General features: G+C 38.9%; 1 protein-coding gene across 1 annotated transcript in view; it reads left to right on the top strand.

Moving 5' to 3' along the window:
• Positions 1-27,682, top strand: part of RPS6KA2 (ribosomal protein S6 kinase A2) — a 156,898-nt gene that overhangs the window by 42,335 nt on the left and 86,881 nt on the right. The window contains exons 2-3 of the mRNA XM_005150126.4: positions 20,580-20,696; positions 24,620-24,701. Of these exons, the coding sequence (XP_005150183.1) occupies positions 20,580-20,696; positions 24,620-24,701 (199 nt within the window). The remainder of the gene's footprint in view (positions 1-20,579; positions 20,697-24,619; positions 24,702-27,682) is intronic.

Raw genomic sequence — 27,682 nt, 5'->3', positions numbered from 1 at the left:
ATATATTTCTGGAATGTGCAGTAGAAACCTTCAGCAGTGAACTTCATTTCATGTTAGAAATGATAGTGACTCATATGAATGATCCCCACATACAACACTTGATTTTGTAAGTCAAATTCCATTTCAGCAATTTCAGTAGCAATTAGAAATTCTTAATATATATTTGAGATTGGTTGTAATTTTAAATACAAAGATACTTTACAAGATCCTAAGATCGCTTGATACTGCTCTAATAGACGCCATAAGGAAAATTGTAGCCCTCACTTCTAAAGTCTGAGGGAGTGATCTGGAAAGATTATTGTTTTATAAAAATGAGAACTAAAACTTGTTCCTACTTTTCAATTTTGTAACACTTAGGGTACTCAATGTGTAGGTGTGATTAGCAGCATAATAAAAGTCCATTTTCTCTGTAAGAGGAAAAAGCGGGTTACTTTGTCCTTGATAACGCTGCTAGATGTGAGTAATCTTTAAGGCTTTATTGAATTTCCAAGCAATCATCTGAAGTAACTGCACAGAGCTTTTAAAACTCAGTAGAAGTTTTTTTTATCAGCCTTTTCTTCTTTTTTTTTTTTTTTGTGCTCTTGAATTCTGTTCCTGGTAGAGAAAGCCAGTATGAAATTGGCATTAATCTATTATTTAACTGTTACTTTACTGAAAAGTTACCAAAATCTTTAATTTTGCTGGGAGTAAAGATGAATCAATTTTCTACTGATTTGCTATAATAGATAAAACCAAAGTACTACAGCTCTGTGAACTTTGCATAACTGTACTTGTAGCAAAATATAGAAAATAATATTGTTCAGATGTGTTATGCCTTGCTATCTGCTTGTATGTTATTTTCTGCCCATTATATTACAGGAAAGCAAAAAGCTCAATTAATACTTTAGGAGCTCTATTGCATAGAAACCAGTGTTGTGCCAGATTCCTTCCTAACTTAGCTGCCTAACTTTCCCCTCTTCTTGGAGGGATCTGATCCACATGTTGGCTGTGACCAAGAGCTGGAAAACTTCCACTGGGTAATGTACCATAGGTACGCTTAGTGCTAGCCTTGATGTCAGTTTTGGAAGATGGAGTTTTATCTGGGAAAGCCATTGTGGGTGCTTCTGAATATGGCAGTATTCCCACGGCTCTTTGGAATAATAGTTTAATTATCTGGAACCTATAATGGTCTGACTGAGAATGCATCTAAGTCATTGATTACCTTCAGCTGGCTTCTGTTCAGGCCTTAATTCCCTAACTGTGCTGGGTGTTTCTTATTGTGTGGAGCCTATGGTATTAGCTGGACCATGGAGAAGCTGCCTTTTGGCACCTGAAAAGAGGGAACAGGGGGTGGGAGGTCTGTGTGTGTCCCAATATGGCCTGTGCCTCACAGGGCTCCTGTGACTGAGGCAGCTCCTGCTCATCTTCCACCCATCCCAGCTCTCCATAACAATGGCAAGGAGCTCAGGGGTTTTACCCAGCTGCAAAAGCTTCGTTTGGTTCACATTGCTGTCAAAATGTGAGTCCTAACTTTGTTTATTTTGGGTCTGATGCAAGGCATTGTATAAGCTTATTTTTGTTCTTTTCACAGTGCTCATCTAGCAGCACCTCAGGCTGGGAGAGATGATGTCCATAGCTGCCTTTATACAGGGGTTTTATGGCGGTGGTTTATATAAGCCACTTAATGCTTTTTTCCCTTATATTGTTGCCAGAGGGCACCCCCTGTATGTATTTGCCCTTTACAGGTCACTTAGCTTTTCTGCCTTTCTTCTGTGCTAGCAGGGCTTGCCCCTGCCCAAGGGGAAGCAAACAGCTCAGAAGGTGATGTTCTGCTTGACCAAGGGAGCAGAGCATGGTCCTACCATCTTTGGCAGTCATTCCACAGCTTCCACTGGCTCATTCAGCTGAGGATGAGGAGGCTCTGAATCTGCTCTGTGATCTCTCGTTCAGTCCTGAGGGGAAAGGAGAGCACTTGTACTTTCTGCAGTGACTATCGACCGTACATCAGTTCTGTGAGAAACCCCTGTATCTGAGTTTATGAGTGCAGCAACTTGAGGAAGAAGTGTGTCACACTGTGGTCAGTGTATTTATTTTAAGTTAGGTGCATTGGCATGTCCAGGCTGCTGTCACAAAATTTTCCAAGAATTTGAAATTTACTGATTTCAGATTCAGATTTCCCCTTTTAAAGTCCATACAAAGTACCTCTCTCCCTGACTGTAGGACTTCCCTCAGCTGGTAGCCAGCTGTGTACTGGGTTGCACAGTGAACCCCTTTTTTGCCAGGACAAGTCTTCAGTTACCAGCATGATCCAGATGACACTGTGAGACCTCAGGTTTCTCCAGTCTGGTCTCTGGCAAGGCAAGTGGTTCCATCCAGGTTTAGTTTTCTAATTTGGGAATGAGTTGATCAGTCCTGTGCTGTTCCCCATGTAGAGAGGTGCTATGAAATTATGCCATTTGCAGACATAAGATTTTGTGTGTATACTCTGTGTGTTGCCTTTCATCTCAGCCTTGCCTGTTTCTCCTTGTGTATTGCTACAAAACCTAATTTAAATTACAGCTACCTAGCCAATATGATTTTCCACACAGACATTTTTTATTTAACTAGGGCTGTTTTCTGTAAGTCACCAAGCCATAACATTTGTAACAGTTTTCAAAAGTTGACATAATTTTGTAAATGCTATCTCAGAATTTTTTTATTATAACTATATCATGCTTTTTGTATATAATTTTTCAACTTTTGTCTTAGGATGTTCTTGAAAAGCGATGTCCTAATGTTTTTTAACTTATCTTCAAACTAAGATGAAAATAGAATTCAACAAAATGAAGGAAAATGAGTTTTTACAGTATATTTTCAAGATCTGTTACAAAACCCTAACTCAAAAGCTGTTCTCAAAACATGCTCAATTAAAAAAAATAAAAAGCTCTAGTTTTATATATATATATATAAAGTGAACTTTGTAACAAAATCCAAGATAGTTGAATAAAATTTCCAACAGATTCTTAGTTGAGGACAATATTCTTTCCAGTAAGTAGCTTCTTCAAATTAAAAACCAAGATGAAGTCTATTAGAGATTAAAAAGTGTTCTTACATTACAGTTGAGCTGGAGTTCTTCAGGAAAGCACACCTTTATTTTAGGATTATCCAAGTAACCAGGATAACTGGATGCCTCTGGTTCCAGTTATTAAACACGTCTGCTACTGTACATGCAGGTAGTCTCAGAAGCCATAAAGAGGTGATTGTCAGTGAGAGCTGAAGCTGTTACTGGCTGAATAGTTTTGGTTTTCTTTCCTTCATGCCAAGTAGTCCTTTATTCTAGAATTGGCTAATCACTAGAAGCATGACACAATTGACATTTAGGGACATTGCAACACCAATTTTACTGTGTATTTCCTGAAATACTGGAGCTGACATTTTTGGAAATAAACTTATTTTGTCATGGGTTCTACTTAAAAGATGAAAATACTCTTTCTATGTATATACTGTCTACCTCTAGGATTATTGTAATCAATGTCTCTATCCGCTGGATTTGTGAAGATGGCTATTTTCAGAATGTCTGCAGGTAATGACTGTTCTCTGACTTGTCAGTCTCTTCTGATTATCCAAGCAGATGCTGCTTAACCCACAAAATGGCAAAGACCAGTAAGATTTCAAAGACCACATGCAAGTCAGGGGAGAAGTGGGGCACACTGTGACCTGTGCAAAGGATGACTTTCCAGAGGCTGGGTACCTGAAGCTCTTCTTGGCTTTCCATGTTTAGGGACTCTCAGGACCTTTGGAAAAAGAGAATTTGGGGTTCCTTCAGAGAGTTGTGTTGGGCACAAACTTGTATCAGCAGAAATGGGGCTGGGGGACAGGCAGTGAAGTCCTGCACAGTTCCTCTAATGTGCCACTGTTTGATCTTTCGAAAACCGGAATGTCCTTTGAGTGCAGAGTAGGTAACCTTCTGCCAACACACACCAGGTACTTATCCCATCTAGTGAGCATATGCTGAAGATGTGTGAAATCTAATGGACTGACCTCTCATGGTGGTGTTTCAAGGGAGCTGTGTCTGCCAGGTCAAGGTTATGCCTGTGTTACATAAAGAGGAGCTGTATGAAATTTTCCCAGGCAGCACTGTGCATGCTGATCTGAGCACTGCATTGCCAGCTTTGGTACCTGAGAGCAGTGTACCTAACATTTCCATACATTTCCATACGGTTCTGTAGGCACTAGCCTGCTCTAAACAACACAGGGAATCAAGCAAGTAAATTTGTTTAACAATTAATTGTTTGTTTTAGACATGTGATTAATCCTAGGTTTTTGATGACCCAAATTAGGTCAGCACGGCAGTCACTTTAGCAATGCAGGAATACAGAAACCCTCCAATGGAAAACTATAGCAATGCTTTCCCTGAGGAAAGAAATGTACAAAGCAGCCCTTTCTATGGCAGTCCAAAGGAAACCATCAATTTTTCATTGCTTTATAGATGCAGCTACAAATTGCAAAGCTCATCTTTGTTCAGAGTAAGTGGTTTTGAGGCCTTTAGCATTAGTGGTCAGTGGAGTAAATCCTGTATTTGGATTGTTGAAATGTTTTTAAATGGCAGCTGAAACTCTGAAGAGAATTTAATTTCCTCCTCACAGAGAGAGAAAGCAAAGAGGAAGAGACATTTGTAGTAGTAATGCAATGCTGGGCTATTCCTCAGGCAGTTACTTTATACATTTATAAGCAAAGGTTGTACATTCACCTTCTGTAGTCAAGTAGTTTGTTTGGTGAATCATTTTAACTGGATTAGTAAAGGTTCTGAATCTTTCATAAATCAGGTGAACCACGTAGCTTCGCATTTGGCTTCCAGTTGAATCAATTTGAATTACTCGATTTGATAAGGCTCTTTTTATAGGAAATTATTAGATAATAATAGAAAACATTAGATATCTTATTATAGAAAGCTTTTTGTAGAACTGCAACCTCTGCTGGCATCCTGTGCAAGGAGCTTTCAAAACTGGATGAAAACCTAGATTTCATAGCCATTTTCTATATCTATGGAGGGTTTTATGTTTAATTTATCATGTGTTCAGACCTGTATCACTTTAATAAAAGTTTCTTTAAATATCTAGGCCACTTCCAGGGATTCTTTTTAATTCAGTTTGTTTGTGGTTGCTCTTTGTGTAGCATTGTAGTCTGGAACTGAGCTCTCCTCACTAAGGAGTGCTAAAATATAAATGAGTGCAGTGCTGGAGCTCTTCTGGCTGGGATGGTGTATGTGGAGCATTGGGAATTCCTCCCTGCAGATGTTCACATCAGGAGTACATGTTTCAGGGGCCACCTGCTAAATACAAATAAGTTGATGGCATTTATTTATTTTCAGAGAAGACTTGCATTCTGAAGTTAGATAAGATGGTGGAATTATGGCTTTTCCTTCTACTCCCTTTTAAAGGAATAAGTGAACTAGTACATTACCTGGTTCTTGTCTCGACTAATGCAGCCAAACAGCAAGTGAAATAAATGCCAAATTCTTCAAATATTTATACCTTTATCAATATAGTTGTAGTCACACTGTTGGAAATCTATAATCAGGATCTACTAATTTATTCCTTTCTCTAATAACTTGCAAAAACCCAAGTGATGAATCTGTTCTTTGTCTTCGACATTCCTTTGTGGAGTGATGCTATTTATACATTTCACTCCTGATGTAAAGTCTGTAGAAAATCCTTAGATGGTCTTTGAATTGAACCAATAATTTGTTAACAGGATGTTTCCATCTTCTTTTACTGCTTCAAACTTACCAAAAAACAAATTTAGAAACCTTTCCTGTTTACAAAGGAGGTGACAGTGCTAGTTGATTAAAAGGGGCATAATTTGTTGCCCCACTTATCTCATTTTGTTGATTAGCTGCAACAGTGATGCCCAATTCACTTTTAAAATGAGTAAATTTGGCACACGTGCATGACAGTTCTCCCTTTTCTTGTACTGTCATCAGCAGGCTCTAACTAACTGGCATTCTGCCACTGTGGAAAGCGAGAGTTGTTTTCACTCAGTGTGCATCTTGTGTTTGCCATCTGTATCCTCTGATTTTAGGGCCTGATCCTGAAAAACTATTACAAGAGCTATTTCTTCTCTAACATCTACTTGCAATGCTGGTAACAGGGCTAAAAAGAATAAATCAGAATTATGCCTATTACTAAAGTGAGGGTTTTCTTAGATACAGGCCCTAAATTTGTAAGATGGATCATGAATATTTGCTATGAATCTTGTAATAGCCACCATTTAATAGTATTTATTGTTTTTACAGCCATGTGCATACAGTGTGGGCTCTTGAAAAAAGCACAAAAAAAGAGTATAATATCAGATACAATAAAACAAAATAGTTAAAGGAAGGCAGGATACAAGCTTGTTACATGTTAAATGGCATTTGTTACACATTCAGTGGCATTTGTTAAACCTTAAGTGCCAGGAAAGTATTTCCCTCATATCTGACCTGAATCTTTCTTGCTGTGATTAGATTTATTGCTCCTAACTTTACATATAATACAATTTAGGTTTGGTGCATGTCTCCAGTCTTGTATAATCAGCCAATTAGTGTAGGCATACATTGTAACACACATGGTTTTGGGCTCGCAGTTTCCATGACCAAATTAGGAGGTAGGGAACTGCCCCAGTTTAGACCAGCAACATTACTAGTTTTCCTCAAGTCCCAGAGGGGACTGGGAGGTGGTTGCAAGACCAAGTCTGAGAGCTCCTCTGGTACCTGTCTGTAGTGTTCACACAGATTACAAACCTCTTTGTTGCCTTTGCTCAGGATTTCTGTGGCACTTAGCCAAGGGATTACCCTGCAGTGTTGAACAGCTGTGTGGCTGGGAGATTATGTTAGTTTTGCTTAGTACAACTCTTTGCTACCTGAACCCTTCCGTCATTGCTTTGAGGCTGTGCTACTGGAACAGGCCCTGTGTGTTTTGCCTTCTCTCTCTCCCAGAGCTCACCACAATTACAACACATTCTGGCTTCTTTCATTAATGCCACTTCTCAAGGGTGGTATATGTTATGTGAGCTGCAAACTCACTCACCTGTAGCTTAATTAAGAGTCAGGATTTAAGAGACTGGTTACAACTCCTTGAGCCCATAGAAGCTGGAGACCTATTTGAGTCTCTCCTGGGCTGGGGATCTGCCATGGGGCTGAAGGGCAGCTGCTCTACTCACCTCCCCATCATGCCCTTCATAAGGCTGGCATGGCACACAGGGACTTGCAGCTGCATCCAGCCCCTGCTCCTGCCCAACCCAGACCTGCTGCTCCCCTTGTCACTCTCCCAGACTTAGCTTGCGACCCAAATTTTTGAGGCAGGAGTATTGGAAGGAAGGCAGGAGGTTTTCAGATAGGGCAGGGAGGACCCTGGTTTGCTTGTTTGCTGGTGAAGAAAACACTGCAAGGGATTATGTCTTTCATTGGTGACTACTGATGGAGAAGTGATCAGGAACTAACTTGGCTGATAGTATGTGATGGGCTCCTTAAGTCTTTAGATAATCTTCAATAAAAAAATAAAACTATTTTTCTTCTTATTTTGCTCCAGGTAAAACCCAATATGCATGTGTCCTTATATAATATGTTTTTTCTTGTTAATAATTGGAAATAATGTGCATTTCCTATAATGCTTACTGTGTTTGGTATATGCGGGGTCAACTTGCAGCCTATGTACAAAAAGGCTGGTTCTATTTTCAGTACCCTTAACTCTGAGAAAAATGGCTTGGATTGCTCTTCTGCTCTCTGCAGTTCCAGGAATCTTAGTTATAAGTGCACCTACTCAACCATCATTGTCCTCAAAACATAGTTACAGATTGTTGGCATAGAAGTAGTTACAGAAATGAGAAGCTGATGTGAATTTTTACTTCACTTTTACCTACAAATGAAGAGTACTTACACAGCAGTGTTGTATGTCACCCAGCTTTACTTACTGCTTCATATAACTGGAAGCTTAGATATTGCAGCTGTGAAGGGCTATAATTTGTATGTTACTTTAGTTTTCAGATAGATCCAGTAACACAGATTAATGCAAACTCACTGATGACATCCATGTGTATCTTCACAAGCATAAGAAGGTTTATGAGGACTAAAGATTTTGATATTACCCAGTACAAAAAGTTTCAGTTATAATTTCAAGGATAGCGGATGTAATTTTATTCTGTCTTTGTGGGTAAAGAAGCATTTTGAACATTGAAAATCAATCAGAAAAAACACAGTCCAAAAATAATGTTTTTGAGGAAACTGAGTGTTTAACAAAGCAAACTGTAACTGTTTTGGCACAGTGGGACCCTGCTGTGTAGTGTCCCACTGTGGCCATGAAAAAGAACAGTTTTAAATGTAAATAACTTTAGGAATACAAACAATGCAAAACTTGTGTCAATTTGTAATCAGCTTTTCGTTGTGTTTTACATTATAGAATTTTTTTCTCACAGTATTGTCTTAAATTACAGAAACTTTACCTCCCATGGCTTCTTGGAAAAACTGTGGCATTGCAGATTGTTTCATAGGGCAAATGGGGAGAAAAAATGAGCACTGGACTTGCATGTTTCATTAAGTCCTCCTTTGAAGTGCAACTTCATGTGGTTTCAGCTTTCTTCTTTGGCTTTCATTTGTCATCTTCTGATTGCATTGTCTAGTTTTCCTTTGTCCATAATTTTAGCTTCCTGTTGTTACTGATTGATTCAATTGTTTCATTTAGCATTTAGTTGTCTTCATGCTATTTATAAAAAATTAATATAGTAAAAAGTGGTGCAGATATGGCTAGTTGGCTAGGGTTGTAAAATAAGACTCAGTATAAAGGCTACAACCTACTGCAGACTTCATTGCCTAGGATTCACTGAGAACAGTATATACCTTATCTACAAAGGAACAGCAGTAACTGTTGCTTGCTGTCCTGTGTTTTGTACAGGAGTACTGAGTTCAAGTGAACTTCTGATTTTTTATATGGAAAAAGAGCTCAGTGATTATATTGTTGCATCATTTTCTTCTTCATAACTTTGTCTCCCAGCTGCTTTAAAGATTTCACTGATATCGCAGCCCAGTGGAGCCAGCTGGTGATTTTTGACTACCAGTGTGGTATGAGTGCCCATCATACAGAGCATCATAAAGCCTTTTTCTTTTATTAGCTTGATATTGTAAAATTGAATTATACATGTGTGAAGTGTGGCATTGTATTTTGCTGTTTGTTCAGGTCGCTAACTGAAGCAATACTTGAACATTAAAAGTAAAATTGAGGAACTCCTTCAGTCTGTGCCCATTCAGTTTTCTCTGAATGGAAGGATAGCCTCCCCAAGGAGTCCCAAACAACTTTGTGCCTGCTCTGAGCATAGGAACAATCTTGAACAGTTTACTGTACACTAGCTTTTAATTCCTCCAGCTCACTGGGGATACACTTACAGCAGAGCCTAAAGGAGTTGCACTATGCTCCTTTCTGTTGATGGCTTAGAGATAATGAAGATCTTTGTTTGTGCTATGGTCTTTTTGTAGGTGTAGTTCTATAATCACTTAAGAGCAAATATATGTATTCAGTAGGACAGTAGATACGGGTTGGTCTTCTCTCTCCACCTTGTTTATTTACAGTTTGCAACAAAGGGGACTGCAGAGTCCACTTATCCTTTGGGACTGGATTACCTTAGTGGGTCAGCAGGAAACTGTCCTACATATCCACCAAGGCTAGCAGACCTGAACAGATAGGGGCTCTAGGTTCACTCCTTACAACACACAACCATTGAGCTTCACAGTAAAGCTCTTTGAGCCAGAAAGATAAAACAATGGGAGCATCTCACGTTGTCTGTTGGAGACTGTAGAAAACCCATAGTGAAAAAGATGGATTGATCAAAGGCTGGCCTGGAAATATTCAGTATCATGCACTGTCCATCTTTTGAAATGTAGATGTGTTCCATGCAATGCTAAAGGAGTCATGGAGGGAGGTGGGAAGGGAATCTGTATCTCAGCTTATCAGCTCAGACTTCCTTTATAGTCAGCAGAGAGAAAAGAGGCACATTTACAAAGTCCTGTTTTAAGAACCTGATTTTCTCTAATGCAAATCAAAACCTAAGAGCGCCCATTTCTCTGTCAGCTGTACGGAAGTTTAGACAGCTCCCTCAGACAAAGGCATATGTTGGGATGAATCCTATTCTGGAAGTACTTCCAGACTTTGGAAGACCATGGATCAGCTTGGGCTGAACTGGTGTTGATCTATTTCTGTATTTGAGCATATTCATTTAATGGTTCTTTTCCACAGATATATAGCTGTTTTATAAACAAAAATGAAAATTTAGAAAATCTGTCTGGTGGTATTTAGTAATCTGGCATTGTAATGTTATATGCAAAGCTTTTAATTATTGCAGCTGTGAAGCTGTAATGATAAGCCATCAAGATCCCAGTCAGCTGAGAACCAACAAGCTTATCACACATGCACTTTTATTATTTAAAAACACCTTGTATGTTGGAAATCTCTGGAAAAGGGCAAGACTGGTGCAGCAGTTTGACCTCTTAGAAATGAAGGAGTCTTCCAAACAATGTGGTAAAGGTGTTTCTTTGCATTCCAATTGATTTTCTGCATTTTGTTCATTCTCATTCCTAAAATACTCATATTTTCAGTGTGATGTACATACATAATATATGCTGCTGTTTTGTGCTGTGTAACATTGTAATTGTAAGCAGTATTTACTGTCACAGAAAAGAGGATGTGTGGTAATCAGCAGCTTATTCCTTGGAGAACCATCATGTGACTCTTTGACAGACACAAACTAAACTAGAAGTTTCTTAGTAGTTCACAAAGCCACAAAATGTAATGGGCCTTTTCCTGGGCTAGATTTCCAGTAGGCTGCTGAAAATCTGTTTAGACAGGTACTTGTGCGGGGTAACAGTTCTTAGGCACTGAAATACGTACTTCTGCAAATAATGACCTGGATCTTAGACAGGACCTAATGAAAGTACACAGCTGAAGAGATAAATATGCATTTCCGGTATCCCTTGTTAAATATTTGTCCCTGAAACTGGAGCCCAGCATGAGGGATTCTCAGGCACTTTGTGTAACAGTGGTTTTGTTTTGTCTGTGCGCTTCTTGCAGAAGTTAAAGCATTAAAGCCAGAGCCTACATGAATAAGCAGAGTGTGTATCCACAGCATTCATTTGTGTTTTAGTGGCCGAGTTATTGGGTAAGGCTGGGCCTCCAGGGCTCTTAGCTAGCTGTGCAGTAAAGCCTGGTCCCCATCATGCTCTCACCCTTTCTTTTGGGAGCAGTTCTGATATATTGGATCTCTCCAGTATATACAAGCAAGCTTGCACTCTCTTTCCTCAGCCCAAGTGGGTGGCTAGGTATTTAAATGGGATTAAGCTGCTGCATAAAAGAGAAAAAAATTGCATTTGAAGTTGTTTACTATTACAGTGATATTATGATATCACTTTATGTAGTATGTATGTACTTCATGATAGTTTGCAGAGTCAAAACAATTTTCTCCTGGTCTTCTCTCAGTTTACTTCTCTGTTAGCATTGACACAAACCACAGTTGTCCTTGACCTGAAAGTTCAGTGTCATTTTTAATACTACCTTTTCTCTCTGCCCTCCACATCTTCTTCCTCTGTCCATATTGTTGCTAAATCTTGTCCTATTTTTGCTGTAGAATTTCCCTTTTACAATCTCCATTCCTGATTCAGCTCCATCACTCTCTCACATTCAGTGCCTTCACTGATGCTCCAAGCTGTGAACAGAGGCATTAAAACTAATTTGTATTTGGCCTGATTCCGTAATGACCTCACGTTAATCTGTTTCCCTATTAATTCTCTGCCTGTAACTGCCACTGAGATAACTAACCTCATTACAACATGTTTTTTCCTAACATAATAGCAACTGTAATAGCAACAGTATTCCAGTTTGTGAAGTACAAGCTGGTTGAACCCTTAGCTGATGCTTAATTTAATTAATGGGAGGATGCAAAATGTGCTAGCAGGCTAGTATTCTTTTTAGAGAAAAGATGGTAATTACCAAACCCTACAAGTTATTTATAAACAACAGACTTGTATTTTTCCTGAACTGACTAATCAGATGCTTTTGAATGTGATTATCTCCTATTACAGCCTTTTGTCCATTCCTCCTCACATTTCAAGGTAAAACCTAGATTTTTTTCTTTATTATTCATATTAAAGATGATTCAGTTCTTTCAAATCGCCATGCAAATACTCCAGAGCTTTGTTTCAACATTTTCTACTTACTGTGCTGTGGTGTCATTTACACTGCTATGGTGAGCAGTGTTTTATTTGGATCGAGAAATGGTGAGGAAATGGTTGCAAATATGTTTTATTTAAGCATTTTATCTTCCTAATGCAGCTGGAGGTTTTATTTCACACTCAAATGCAGTAGTAAAACATCAGGCACTTTTTTTCCTATTCTGTGAAGCAGCTGAGTACAGCAATAAGGGAACTGGAGCTTATTTGGAAAGTATTTGTATTTCTTGAATAGTATCCTGAACAGTTAGGCCTTTTTGTCTGCCTTCTTTGTTATCTGAGCCTAATATAGTCTCTGTTCCCTTCACAGTTTTTCCAGGGCTCTTAGACTCCAGTAACCCCATGAAAATGGAAGATGGGCTTACCTGCATTTTACAGAGGGAAAGCTGGGACACAGGGATGTGGGACTAGCTTTACACTGTCATGGAAGTGCATGAACAATGGGTTGCCATCACATTAGGACTTCCCACTGAGGGCTGGCACACTGCAGTAGCTGCCAGGCAGCACAGTGAGCAGGCTGCAGTCATGGGAGACAGTGGCACTCCTGGGAGGGCTAGGCACCAGATCCAGGCTTACTTGCAGTTAGTTCCTTAGTGAATGGGCATCAAGTGTTCTTTTGCCTTTTCCACAACAGAAACAATCAGTCTGTGGTGGACCTTACAGCTCTTCTGAGATGTAAAGGCCAAAAACACACCTGTAAACCATGCCAAGTAAGATGTTAATGAAAATGTTCCTGCTCATATTTATTGTAGCTTAGAGCAATATAGCTGAGTTCTTTGTCCTTTAATGGTGTGACTCATTTTGAGACTGTTTCTGTTAAAGTTCACAAATGTATTTGAGTATTTGTAGAGTGCTGCTGTATGAGTAAGGCTGGCCAACTGTTTGTATTTTTTGTGACCAGATGGTTCTGCTTTTGTTCTGCTTGCTTTTTTAACCCCTTGCTTCAGTAGAGTTTTTGATTTTGTTTTTAATGAGCTCTTTCTACTCTCCAATCCACAGGAACTATTGCAGTTTTCACCAGAATTAGCATAAAGATTAGAGTTACCCTGGCTAGTAATTTGAGTCCAGAGTTGAATGATCAAGAATTGGCATCTCCCTCTGCTTCATGTGTATCTGCACTTTGAATAGGAAGATGGTTTTCCTCATCCATCTTCAAAGTCATTGTGCTATGTATATTTGTCCTAGTCAGGAAGTGAGTCTGTGAAGACACTATAGTCATCAAATAAAGATCTCGAAGACCAAGATGTCTGAGTCTGAGCTGAAAGAGAATCAGTTTGCAGGTCACCCGTTATCATGTATTACTGGAATCATTTCAGATTATTTTTCCATCCGTTACTGCAGTATGAGATAATTTCACTTTTTTTTTTCCTTAATTCACACGGTATTCCCATGAAATAACAAAAAACAAATATGCTTATTTTTCAAATAGGGGAGGATGTAGAAATAATGTCTAATTTACCAGAGCTGCAAAATCCTGATAACTGGATTATTCCCAACACTTTAGAGTATTTGTAAGTGCCCGGATGCTTCAAGTATCCAAGTTCCTTTGAAAAATATTTAGTTTCAGTGACAGTTGTGTTAATATTTTCATGGCATGGATCTGCAAACGTCTCTTTTTAATGCCACCAAAAATCTAGAGTAGTAGTCTATTTAAGTGGTTTACAAAATCTTGCAGTAAACATGAATTCACCTCATGCAACTGCAGAAGCCCCCATCTCAACAAGTTATCTTAGGCTTTCTTCATTGTTAGCAGAGAGAAATGCGCACTGTTAGGCTGTGACTTCATCTGATCTCTTATTCATGAAGTGTCTGTTTCTGTCTATTGACTGCAAAGTAAACCTAGACAATTAGTTCAAAACATTGTCTCCTGCACTATAAATACTTGCATTTATTTAGCTGAATCCAAGCCTAAGTGATTCATCAAAGACACCTTAGGGAGTCTGGTAGCACAAAATATTGAACCCAGGTTTCCCAGATACTCAAACTCATAGACTTTGCTTATCTATCCAGCAGATTGTATTCACTGCCTTTGTTCTCTGTGATTTGTCTTCACATTTAGTTTGATTTCAGCTGAACCTCAACTGTAGAGACATGCATTGCAGAGAAGAACCTTAAAATGTAAGATAAAAAATGAGAGCTGGTGTGAAGTGCTAAGGAGAGTGTAATAGGTTCTCTCTGGAGACAGATGAGCTGAATTTATCAGGGACTGATAATGTTCTACTCCCCAGAAACTACTCTGAGGTTTTTGGTTTCCACTAAGCTTTCACCTGTTTAGTAGAATTCCATATGCAAGATAACACTTTCTATTCACATTTGTGAAAGCCGCGGTGAAGAAATCCCAGGGTCTCTAAAAATCACGGTGTGTTATTTAACTATATATGACCTTTTGAGAAGGGAGGTAACCTTATGCTTGAGAACCAAAGACAGACTTAGCACAATATCCAATAAATTCACAGTGAATTCCATAGGCTTCTCTAAGGGCTCAATAAGTCCAATTCATTGTTGCTAAAGCAAATATTAATTTGACAGTAGAGAAAAAAAACAACCAGACCCATTTGTGGTACTGTTGCTCAGTTTACATCTTTCCAGACCTCAACAAAAGCCAGAACTTGGATTTCAAACTATTTAAAATGGAAGATTTCCTTTTCAAAGTTTACTCCAGCTGCTGGAGACTGCTGGGAAGAGGCTAATGAAAATGCTCCTATACATTTTTTTTTTTTAATGTGAATACTTGTCCTCAAAGAACTGAACACAGGCCAGCAATTCATTTCCTGAACTAAGCAGCATTTGAATAGCCTATTATGTCTTGACAAAAACTACTCTCCTGTGGGCTGAGCCAGATTAGAACCTGTGAAACAGAGGTGGAAACCTGGCCTCATCTTTATCAGATATATCCTGTCCGAACTTTTCCTTACCAGACTTTAAAATGTGCTTTCCTAATGGACCATATTATTTGGGAATGTTGTGTTGCCTGTGTTAATTGGAAGTTAAATAGTTGTGATTTGGGTTTATATTAAGTGGTAACTTGTCAGTGGTAGGACTGGTAACAAGGTCTCTCTGTTGAGCATATGCTATAGACTAATTCTCTCAAACAACAATAAATGCTCTTTAAAATTATCATGATTTCCTATTTCCTTTTGGACATTTTAATTCACTTTTTAATTGACCTTAGGCCCTAAAACATGCCCAACAGATCTAAAGACTGGAGAACTTGCATATCAGAACTGCACATATTTTATTGGAAAATTAAGCTTGCTCTTTACAGCCATACATGCATGGCAGTCTTGATCTAATGCAACTGGGAAGATGGCCAGGCAAGGAATAAAAATGAGAGTCCTGTCTTACTGATTTTGCAAAGCAATAATCGTCATACATTAATGCCATAATTTTTTTCCATAGGGTATGGTTGCATAGAATTGTCCTTGGCTAAAAGTAGCCGATCCTAGAATGACCCCTCTCCACATGCTTCAGACCATTTCAGGAAATCTTGGTGAGGAAGGTTTTTGTATGTGGTTGAAATATATTGGGCACAATTAAGGTGGTCTTTGGATGTGAGGATGTCCTCAGCTCTGCTCTTTAGGAATCTGTTGGGGAGGAGCAAGACAAGACTCCAAAAGGGATTGCTAGACCTCTCGGTTTTCTAGGAGGTATTTCTTCCATTTTTTTTCGCTGAGAGGCTGTGAAGCAGGCAAGATAAGAGGCTGTATGGCTGAAAAGAGCTACACTCCAGGAAAGCCTGCTTGACTTTTTGTACTCCTATGCTTCCCAATCCTACTTAGACATGTGACAGTGAGTCAAGAAGTATTGTTGCAGTTGGAAGAGGTTTCTGGGGTTGCTCTCCAGTAGCCACTGAGCTTTAGCTCCTCTCTTTCTCCAAGGAAAATCTTGGATGTGTGAGGAAATCTTGGAAGTGATCTGAGATCAGTGCTGCAGGGAACAGCTGCTTCCTGGAAGCACCAAACCAGATGTGTCTGTGCCATCCATAGTTACACAGCAGTCTGTCTTCTTCAATGTCCCAGATGAAAAGAGATCAGAATAGCTCTTTCATTCAAATACTGGGTTACCTGTGTGTCCAAAACTTCTGCTAATTTGGGGGCCATGGAAGGATGCCTTTAAGTGAATAATGCAATATGGAATCAGGCCCTGAATAGGTCTTTCTTGTATTACCACAAAGAAGCACTGTCCATTCCTCTTTCATCATGTATTCCAGTTCATTAACCTCCCTCCCCTAGTCCTTCCCCATGCTCGATCATGTGTTTTCTTCAGGCTGCCAAGAGCATCCATCTCACTTTTATCACAGAATGATGTTTTTTTGTACAAACATAAATATTTAGAGAAGTTTACAAAAGATAAAACTTCATCAAGTCGAGCATTCCTGCTAATGCAGCGTTGGGACAAGTCAGCAGGGAGCAAGAGCCCAGGCTGCTGTGCACAGCTGTTGCGAGACCAAACTTGAAACATTCATTTTTGACTCCACCAACTTCACTGATCAAAACCACTTTGGAAGTTGGCTCATGTTTTATTCCAGAATGAAACTTTTTCCATCAAAACAGCTTCTTCAGTGTGCAGGCTTTGTCTGTATTGTGAATCTCTTGCCTCAGTTTTATTGTTCTTATGCAAATTCCTAATGCTGCACTTGCTGGGCTAGTGAAAAACATCCATGTTAAAGAAGTCCCTAAGTTTCAACTCAGAACAAAAATAATCGTAAAATCTGCCCATGATGCTTATGCTCCAATGGTTTGGGCTTCAATCTGATCATCAGTACCTGAGAAAAATTATGCCACAATCTGTATTAGTTTAATACAAGGAGACTTCAAAAACCATAAATGGTAGGCAAAGTTTTTTTCCTATTAAGGCAAGGAAACAGAAGTTGTTCCAGACTTCATGCAGGAAAATAAGTAAGAAGAATATAGAAATATATGCAAGGCAAACAGATTCATGTTTGCAAATGCATATATTTATTTTAAGGGTCTGTGTCCATCTTCAGTCCCAATTACTGACAGTTTGGCTTTTTTCTCCAGGGGGAAGTGGATTTGTCGTAATAGTTAAAATATTGTCTGCCTCTTGGAGAGCTCACAAGTAACGCCACTTGTGATGATCAGTGAAAAAAAGAGTTGGCATGCTTTTTTTTCAGTGCTTCTTTGCTGCCCATTTTTAGTGAGGAGACCACAGGAAATCCACAGGAAATCCTACCTTCCTAGAAAAATATCCTGCTTCCTCCAAGGACCTGTGAAACAGGCAGCTAGACATGACTGTGGGCATTTCTGAGCTAGGCAAATGAAAAGAGAATAATCTTCCATAGGAAGTGGCTCAAGCCTCATTGTCTGAGACACTGAGAACCACAGTGGACAAAAAACAGCTGGTCTGATCAAGTATCCATGATATTTTGGGCACAAGTGTTGGACTGGATGACCCCCAGAAGCCCCTCCAACCATTCATAGAATCATAGAATAGTTAGGGTTGGAAAAGTCATGTACTACAAGGTTTTTCAGTTTTAAAATGTGTGCTTCTCTGCTAAACACTGCCAGGCTGTTTGGTCCCATTCCTTTTAAATAATATTTTTCTGAGATTTTAGTTAAAGATGCATGTAATTAAAGCGTTGGTTTTATTGCAAGTTATGAATTAATTATGCTGTTTCTCTGGGCAAGCTAGAATTTTTTAAGCATTCTTTCAGCAAGCTGAATTATTATCACTTTAATGCCTTCAATATATTCCTGTAACTGAGCACATCTCATGAACCTAAAGAGGTACTATTAAATTTAATAGTACAATGAGAAACATGGCTAAGGTTGTAGGCGTGTGACTGATGACTAATGTGAATGGACAAATTGAAGCTCACTCATGATTTAAACTTGCAAATGTAGCTGGTTGAAATACAGTCCAACTTAATTAAAAAGAGGTTTGCTCTTTGTGGTAGATCTCATCCACAGCTTTTGAGACCAAGGTGCCAGCTCAAAGGAGAAGTAAATCTGAGGCAGATATCTGGTGTACATAAAATTGGGGTTAGCTGCTTGTTTTTTCAGAGCTTTGTCTCCCAGATGCATTTCAGAATTCAGATCCACATGCTGCTTTGCATGGTTGCAGCGGATGGTCCTTGCTGTGCTGTGCTTCTGTGCAAAACACAGATGGGCAAGTTAATGAATTAATGAAATAGTGACCAGGTGCACTGAGTTGGGAAAATATCATGCAGTTTTTTCATCATATGACAGTTGTCAGGGGGTTGTCCACAGAGAGACTGGCCTGCAGAAGCCAGTCCCCAAACTCTTCCTGTGCTCACAGAAGAGCAAACTCACAAGCATACAAACTTCGGTATAGAGGTGGTAAAGGAGCCTGAGCCTATGGGGAGTAATTTTTAGCCTTAGTGAATAACCACTGAACAAGATGCCTACAGATACTTTATCGAAGTATCTAGTCCAGATACTTTATCTAAGCTATAATGTGGCAAGGTGGGCTAAGCTCAAAATAATGTTCTCACCAGTGTGCAAGTCTCTTAGCTACAGGACCTTTACCTAAAGATGCATGTCACTCAGTATGAAAGCTCATCATTTCAGAACTTGGTTTCCTTGGGAAACAGCTAATAGTGTGTATAGAATCTGTATCAGTTTACTATTGTTTTTCTTGCCTAGAAAAAAAAAATAATATTTTTAATATCCAAGTGATACTTTGTCTCCCACAGCAATTAAAGCCAGATAAACAAGAGGAGAGATCCTGGCAGTTCTGTACTTTGAAAACCTTTAAATCTGGGAAAACTGGTTTCAAGCATTTCCTTTCAGGCAAAACTTAAGCTAGAGGAATCAGGATCAGAAAAATGAGTTGCTGTGAGATGATGATTATTTTCCATGATTCTAGTAGCACGCACAAGGTACAGGAAGTTTTCCAAACCGCGAACAGGATATAGTCCCTGTTCCAAAGCACGTGAATGCAAAGAGGCAGCGTAGAGATGAGGAGGGATGGAGCTACAGTATAAAGAGCAATTAGGGTAATGCTAACTGCACATCAGATAAATTACAGTGGATAGAAAGTGATAGTAATTTTTCTGGAGGAGAAATTCTTGTTTAGCAAACGAATGTGTTTTGGCTGAACATTTTTGTGAATGCATTTTTTTGGTTTGGGATGTTATTTTTGCTTCCTTCATTTTTGAGAATGGGAAATAAATGTTATATTTCCTGGTTTTATTGAGAGATTTTCTTGGGGGAAAAGGACAGTAGTGGGAAAAGTTTATGTGAAAATAATGTTTATGAATTTCCAATTATTTCTGCTGGGTGCAGAAATATTCAAGCCTGTTCCTAAATGAGTAATTCCTTTCAATCTGGGAGATGAAACAAAAAGGTTTTGTACTCAAAATCCATGTTTTACTTGTAAAGAAGTTAGAACAAGTAGTTTTAATAGAAAAAAAAAAAACAAACCGAAACCCACAACAACACTCAAATGTAAGTGTACAAAACACCACAGAAATAAAAAGGCATGTAAGCATTCTCTTTTCTCACCACTCTGTCCTTGAAGAGCAGGTCCTTTCTTCCAGGTTTCTTTTCCGCTCAGTGACTTTCTGGGTTGCTGCAAACTCTGTGTAGTCCCTCTGGGTCTTACATGGCCTAGTCACTCTCTTTGTGGAGGAACAGGCCAAAATAAGGTAAACCAAACAACTAAAACAAGTGCCATATGTCACAGTTTGCAAGATAAAAGTCCTACTTCAACTGGTGTGTCTATTGACAGTGGAAATATTTTAACAAAAGAACCTGGAAAATCCAAAACATTTAAAGCTAATTCCTGCAAGCAAGAAAATATCTGTCTGTCTGCCTCCCACCACCATCCCATTTTTACATCTTTCGTAATCCTTATTAATAAATTGTTAATTTGTTTTCTATTTAGAGGGTTACTGATAGTTACTTTCCATTCTTTGAGGTAAATAGCGAGAAATGCTTCTAGCCACTCCTTTTCTTTATTGTCTGCTCATACAAAGAATTCCTGCTTAAGACTAAGGGGGCTTTTTAGGATGGATGTAAATGATGCTTTGGGGGAGAATGAGAAAGTCTGTTAAAACAAGTGTGCTGGAGCCTCTACAGTACAGATTTAAGTACATGCCACTCTGCTAGTAAGGTCTATGATGGGCATATTTTTGTGTTTCAGCTTGCATATTCTATACCTTGAGGGTATGGAGGGTCAATAAACAGAATTAACAAGCCTGGATGTCGTGGTGTTACCTTCCCCAGCCAGTAACAGCCATGTGGAAAATTTGGACAAGCATTTGTTTCTTTCTTTCAAAATTTCATACATGATTGTAGCATCATAGAAGATGAGATTTTAATAAACTGTGTGTTTCTGTAGGATAACAGTTCTGACTTGGGGATTTTGTTTTTTGTTGTTTCCTTTGCAGGAAGAAGGTATCGTGAAGGAAATAGACATCAGTCATCATGTGAAGGAAGGTTTTGAAAAAGCAGATCCTTCTCAGTTTGAACTGCTGAAAGTATTAGGACAAGGTTCATATGGAAAGGTAATTTTTAATGCCATCTAATAACCTAGAGCAATATTGAAAATGTCGTGTCCTTTCTCTGAGTTCATTTGCACCAGTAACATTTTTCTAAATTGAATTACATTGCAAAGGCAGACAAGCAATCCCAACCCCCTTCTATCTTATTTTTAATAACATTTTTGTGCTTTAGATAGATTTGTGTGTGTGTGTGTGTATAAAGCACTTTAGCAAATGGTGCTTATGTCTCTGGATATTGGCTGATGAGCATAAATGAGCATTAGGGAGCATCACTCTCCAAAAAAATTCGACACCTCTCCCCTCCCTCTTTCTGACCTGCACAGCAGGTATGTGAATGCACCACTGCTGCCTAGTTGTAGAATGAAAATAGGAACATTCAGAGGCTTAAATAAGTTATCTGTCTAATTCCCATTGAGGGAAATGGGATCTCAAGCACATTTCAAAGTCTCAGACTGCTCTTTAGCTCTCACTTAGCAGCCCGTATGCTTCGTTGAAAGGATCCTGGAGTCAAACCCCAGTGCTGAAGAGAGCAATCATTGTGTCAGTTGGAAATGAGAATAGGAAGAAAAGATAGAGGGAGGAGTCTGTTCAGTCTTAAACTCTTTCCATGGTGTAAATAAAACTTTGAAACCTGTGGAACAGTGAGCCTAATTTAAACCAGGCATTGAAGTCTTTATCATTTTAAGTCTATTATTTTGTGGAGTTTTAAAAAAATATTTCCCAACTTTTAACTCAGTGGTATATCAACTCAGTGGTGTATCATTTTAGCTAACTTGAAGAGCTGTCTTATACCTGAAAGTTGATGTGGTAGTCAGCACAAAACTGATCAAGCTGATGATGAATCAAGGACATTAGTTTTATTCCTGAGAGAAGCTATATTGAGAGTATTTATCAGTTTCCTGACTATTCTAGTATTATATTGATAAGCAAGTCTGCTAGAAGTTCCCTGAGATGAGTGATACCACGAAAGTTTGTGTTCACAACCAAGTTTTGACCTAGAGAATTTCTCAAGAGTACAGTAATGATACTTGGTTTAAATACTGAACAATGTAAAAAATGAAACAACTTAAAATTAGATTTACTGTATGACTCAGTACAAGAAGGAGAAGAACAGTGTGTTTTCAAGTTATTCAGCTGAGGCCTAAATAATTTCTTGCAGGATTAGGGAAGCTGTCTTTGGTGTCAGAGGGGATGCTTGCAACACTCTTGAAAGTCGCAACACTTGCTTAACTTTTTAGGTTGGGATTTGCGTCATACTCCTGTTGCTCCAGCTGAGGGAGTTTTGTTAGTTATTGGGTATTGATAACCTGAGGTGTTTGCATGCATTTCAAACTAGAAAACTGTAAGTCATGCTCAGAAACATGCCTGTGCTGTTTTGGCAGACTGGTATGGTATAGCTGATACAATCAGTCAGGTAGGTGCTCCAGGACCACTTGGTGGTTTCAAGAGCAATGAAACTTTGCCTTTAAGAAGAATCAGAAGGATGATGTCATTTTGCAATGCAATGCTTTTTCATTTGTTCTGTTTCCTTTTTGGTTGATGATGATTTTGATGTCCTCTGAAGCAGCACACAGTGTTCTTGAGTCATCTGTTTTGGAGGGAATCCTGTACTACAGGGAGCAGCTGACTAGTGACTAGTAGCGTCAGTTGATAATTGTGCTTATTACAGCAATATGAGTATTACATGCTTTGCAAGATTGCACACAAGATACTGCAGCCCAGTATTTATGCAGGTGCAGCATGCTGTGCTGTTCCATGTGCAGTACAGCTTAAAATAATTATTTTAAATGTTTGGGGTTTTGGGTTGCTTTTTGTATAAAGGTTCCATAACCACTTTTACAAAATAGCAATACAGCTGTGACAATCTAGTGTTTGGGCAAGCTTGCTTTTGACTTTCTCCTTGCTTTCAGTGTAATGCAAAAAAATGAATCTTTTACTTGGGCTGGATAGAAAACTATCCCAATATTTCTCTGTCTAGCTGAACTTATAAATGAATTGACTTCCTGTTAATGCTGGAGCAGCTGATCTTAATTTATCATGAAAGTTCATGCAAAACATGTCATAAAATCATAGAATCATAGAATAGTGAGGGTTGGAAAGGACCTTAAGATCATAGAGTTCCCACCCCCCTGCCATGGGCAGGGACACCTCACACTAAACCATATCACCCAAGGTTTTGTCCAACCTGGCCTTGAACACTGCCAGGGATAGAGCATTCACAACCTCCCTGGGCACCCATTCCAGTACCTCACCACCCTTACCGTAAAGAATTTCTTCCTTATATCCAATCTAAACTTCCCCTGTTTAAGTTTTGACCCGTTACCCCTTGTCCTATCACTACAGTCCCTAACAAATAGTCCCTCCCCAGCATCCCTGTAGCAGTCATATGTGTTCCTATTGTATCCAGATTTCATCATTTGTTTCTACAGTTGTAAGCATCAGAAGTATTTGTATGTTCATCAAATTAGGAAAGAGGAGATGGGAGCAAGCAATGTATGCCCAAGCTCAGCTAGTTAGAGCAGCTCAGCTGAGAAACTGTTCATATCTCATGTACAGGAAACACCTTGAGAAGGAAAGTCTTACCAAAAAAACGTATCAGAACATATTGTTAGAGTGTTATAGCTGTGATGCTGTCAGATGTTAAAGCCCTGGTTAAAGTGTTCAGAGAATTTTACATTGGTTTGGGGTTTTTTTTCAGCTTCTCTACCTGCTTGTTGAAAGTTGTTCTCCTTTTCCACAAAGTTTTACTTAAAGGGTGTTCTAAAAAGAATCATAATCTGTTTACAGGGTTTGTGTTTTTCAGAAGGAAGAGTTTTTCAACTTGAAAATAGTGTGCTAGGAAGAGACTTCCTCTTTTCTTTTTTTGGCTTTTCATATTCTGGGTGGAGAGAGTTAACAAAGCTGCATGGTTCCTGAAGAAGCAATGAATAAAATAATTGCCACAGATATTTGTAATCCAACTACACATTCATGAGCTACATAATTTCATCCAGCCTTTGTTAGTTTATATATTTATAAGTATATGCTATGTATATGGGTTTATATTTCTTTCTGTGCTTGGCTTTACTTCTGTTTCTGTCCAGTAACGCAAGTGCTGAAATAAAAACAAAGACACTGTTGTCTGGTATTTCTGACCTCAGCAGACAGAGTCAGTCCTGGGAATCAGCTAAAAAACTTGTTTGTTTTATTTTCAACTCTTAAAATACTGAAAGCCTAATGAAGACCAAACTAAATTACCCACTCCTTTGTTCACTATCCCTCCAGTGCTCAGATGCACTTAGGGGCAGATAAGAAGGAGCTGCATGGAGTATAACAAAGAGGATACAGTTTTAGCTACAATTTTATTTTACCTCAATTACAAATTTACATTGTCAGAAGATATATTGTAGGAGGCTATAACAGGGAAGACTACCTTTGTTATAGCATGTTTGTTAATCATAGTCCTACTTTTTGTTAAGTATGGACAAACAGATTTTTTTGCTTCAGCTGCATCTTAGGCAAGTCACCATTCATGACTTATGGCATAAATCACAACAATTTGTTGTCTGAGGGTTTTTTCCTTAATTTAATTGATGGCAATGTTTTTAAGACACTGCACATTCTTAAGCAGAAACGAGACATAACTTATTTTGATGTAAAGCTGGTCAGAATATGAAGAGAAGTGTGTGCCCTGATTCTGACTATTCACCCATGTTCAACTGAATGTGTAAAGGTAATTAATAATGTTGAACATATATTCTTTGTGAGGTGGTGAAGGCTTAAAACTGAAAATTTCCAGAGCCAGCTCAACCAATTGCAGGTGAGATAGGCATGAAGTACTTTCAGCTAACAATTTTTATTAGATTTCCTGAACTGTAGTATTTGTTCTTCTATCAACTGCAGCAAGGCTTGTAACTGGAGGTTCAGTGTTCATCTGCTTTTTACAGGTATTTCTAGTGAGGAAGATCAAAGGATCTGATGCGGGTCAGCTTTATGCAATGAAGGTACTTAAGAAAGCAACTCTGAAAGGTAAGGATCGGGACAGCCTCTGCAGTCTCTATTTCTGTCCTAGCTTGTCATTCACATTTCTTGAATTGCTTCTATCTTACAGTACATAACAGTGCACAAATACATCTCTACCCCTGCTCCAGAAACCTGCCTCACCCTAGGGAATGTTCTAAAAAAGGCATACACAAAAAATGTTACCTTTACAGTGTAGGAGCAGAAAAACAGGGCTTCAGAGTTTAACGGTTGGATGCTTTCTTCACTTTCTTGGTGTTATCTATAGGACTTCTATTGGACATATATTGATTTGTATCACAGTGGCAGTATCTTTCTGTTGCTGAAGTAAACTGAAGTAAGTATTTTTAAATAGGGATATTGGTGAAGTAAAGCACAGCTCCTGCTTTCCAGCAGGAAAAGCCTTCCAGCTGGTGCCTCTCACTATATGCCTGGAATTTCAGGACAAAGTATTTTCAAGTGCAAGAAGTCATTTTGAGGTTGTTGGGATGATGCTGTTTCCTAGCTCATGACCAGTCTGTGGGTTGTCTAGTAGGCTAGGGCTGAATGACTGATGTTTAAAACTGGTCATCCTCTTCTGGGACCACTGGCTGCTACAGCCTCCCTCAGACAAAAATGAAAAATCTAGGAAAGCACGGGACTGAAAATCAGAGTAAATTTGGTCTCAGCTGAAATCCTTACTTGTTTTTTTTTTCTCCACAGAGTTAGTAAGATCCAATTGTCTTCTTGATTCTCTGATCGAGCACTGTACTCTGTTTTCCTTCTCAAAAGCCTTACACTTTTTGTAGATAAGGTAGACAGTGTTCATTTTGCCCAGAACAGCTCTTTTTGTTCTTTCCTGGACAATGTGGGTTTGCACAATGCAGTATAATGCCTTAAATTTCTATTCCAATGTTAACAGAGATCATTTTGAGATAGTTCTGATGACTTAAAAGTCCAGGTTCTTTAGAATGCCTCAGTTTGGGGACCAAAAGAAGAATGAAGCTACCTCTAGTTATAAGGTAGTTACAGCAGGTGGTGGCAGGTAGACACAGCACCTCTTCTGAGTACTAGTCAAAAGAGGGAAGTGGCCAAATAAGTATTTCCATGTTTCCCTCACCTAAGAAAGCCCTTTCAAAGAAACATTAGTTTGGAGCAATACTGGAGTGCTGATCTTTTTGTTTGGAATGTACAAGAGAAAATTTGTTCTGGCAGGACAGCATGGTGCAAATAACCACTTAAGTAGTATTGGATGTAATACATAAAAAGTACTTTATGCACAGTACCTATAATAGAGTGATTCTCTGACTTATCAGCCAAGAGCAGAACTGTGAAGTACCCAAACTGAGTTGAACTCAACTCTCAGAGCCTTCCCTACCAGGGAAAGCTATCTCCCGCTGGGCACAGTGTCTGAGGAAGGACCACATGAACCCTCTGATGTCAACATGTACCAGAGACTAATTTCTGTTCTTTTAACAACCCAGAACTTTTCACCTAAGGTAAAAATTGGTATATAAATCTGAGGTGTGTTGATCTGAAAGAGCTTTGAAGAAGAGGAGGGTTTCTTTTGCTACCCCAAATTTATTAGTTGACACCCTACTTAAAGTGTTATTACTTAACACGTGCCATTTCTTAACATATTTTATCTAAATCTGTAATGTTAGATTCCACTGGGGAAAAAAAAATCCCAAACAAATAGTATTTTAGGACGTCTTGAAATTTAGATGATTTTAAACTACTCAGAGTGTTCCACCGTATGTATCTGTTCATGAAGAACGGGCACCTCCGTGTTTGCAGTTCCTTGGTTAATCATAGAACAGAACCGCTGCTTTTCTCCTCCCTTGGCTGTTACAGCAGGCTGTTTGTTGTTTTCTTAAGCGTGGGTCACAAGATCTAAAAGTTGAAGCTGCTTTGTGATTTTGCTGGATTGCATTTCTCTCCCATTCAAGCTACTTACCCCTCTGACTGGTAGCTCTGAATTTCCCAGTAGGAACTAATTTGTCCACAGTAGTTTCTACAAATAAGTTAAACCTGACAGCTGTTTAACTCAAAGTACAAAAGTGAAGGCAAAACCCCACTGGCCCAGGGCAAGTGAGGTGAGCAACAATGAGGATTGCTCTCAGTGAGCTTCCATGTAACTTTTGGCACAGAGAGAATATTTCTGACAGCTTAATTTCATCTTTTAAATGAAAGTGTTAGATTATTCCTGCCTACCTACCTTCAAAAAGGCTGGAAGTAATGCCAGGATGAAGTATTTATTATGCCAAGTAATGGGAGCAAAGCCATATGTTCTTGTTAGCACTGCATTCAGTATTTACTGACAAAAGACATGATTCTAGACAGATTTCTGTGTAACAGTGCTTCCTAACTTGTACTCTGCACAGTATAGCATGGAACAGGAAGGTCAGAGCTCTCAGTACCAGTACCACTGACATGGCCACACAGTCCTAAATATCATAGCTTTTTTTTTTCTTTCAGTTAAAAATATTTGAAAAATAAATAAAATGAAGAAATGAGAAAAGAGAAGGGAGTAACAAAATTGGTTTTTCTTTTATGAATTAGTCTGAATAATTAAAACCTTCATAAGTAAGAATGTGAGGAAGTTAAATGCTTTCAGGAGTGACTAGTTAAAACTAGCTTTTATGTAGAACAGACATAGTGGGTTCTGCCAATAGGGTTTCCTATCCCGGGAGCCTGACTGTGGTCATGACTGGCTGCTAATGTTTAGGAAGAAGCAGAAGTACAAAACAGGGCTTCTTCCAGTGGGCCTGCTGCCTCCTGCCTCTTTCCAAGGTATTTGTCCCTTATGAGCATGATCTAAATTTCACCAACAGCAAAAGGTACAGCAATCAGCAGCAGCACTCTTCAAGCATTTACAGCTAAAAAAAGTTGTTTGATACAAAAGAGGCTTTGTAGATCAATTGCATATGTAGATTTAAACTTGAAAAAGATCTGCTAAACAGCAGGATCACTCCTGCTGTGAAGGGAGAATTAGGGTCCAAAATATTCCA

This window comes from Melopsittacus undulatus, chromosome 3, assembly GCF_012275295.1.
Source record: "Melopsittacus undulatus isolate bMelUnd1 chromosome 3, bMelUnd1.mat.Z, whole genome shotgun sequence".
In the NCBI taxonomy this organism is placed as follows: Eukaryota; Metazoa; Chordata; class Aves; order Psittaciformes; family Psittaculidae; genus Melopsittacus; species Melopsittacus undulatus.
Note: the sequence above shows the minus strand (reverse complement) of the source record. Positions and strands in the feature narration are given on the sequence as shown.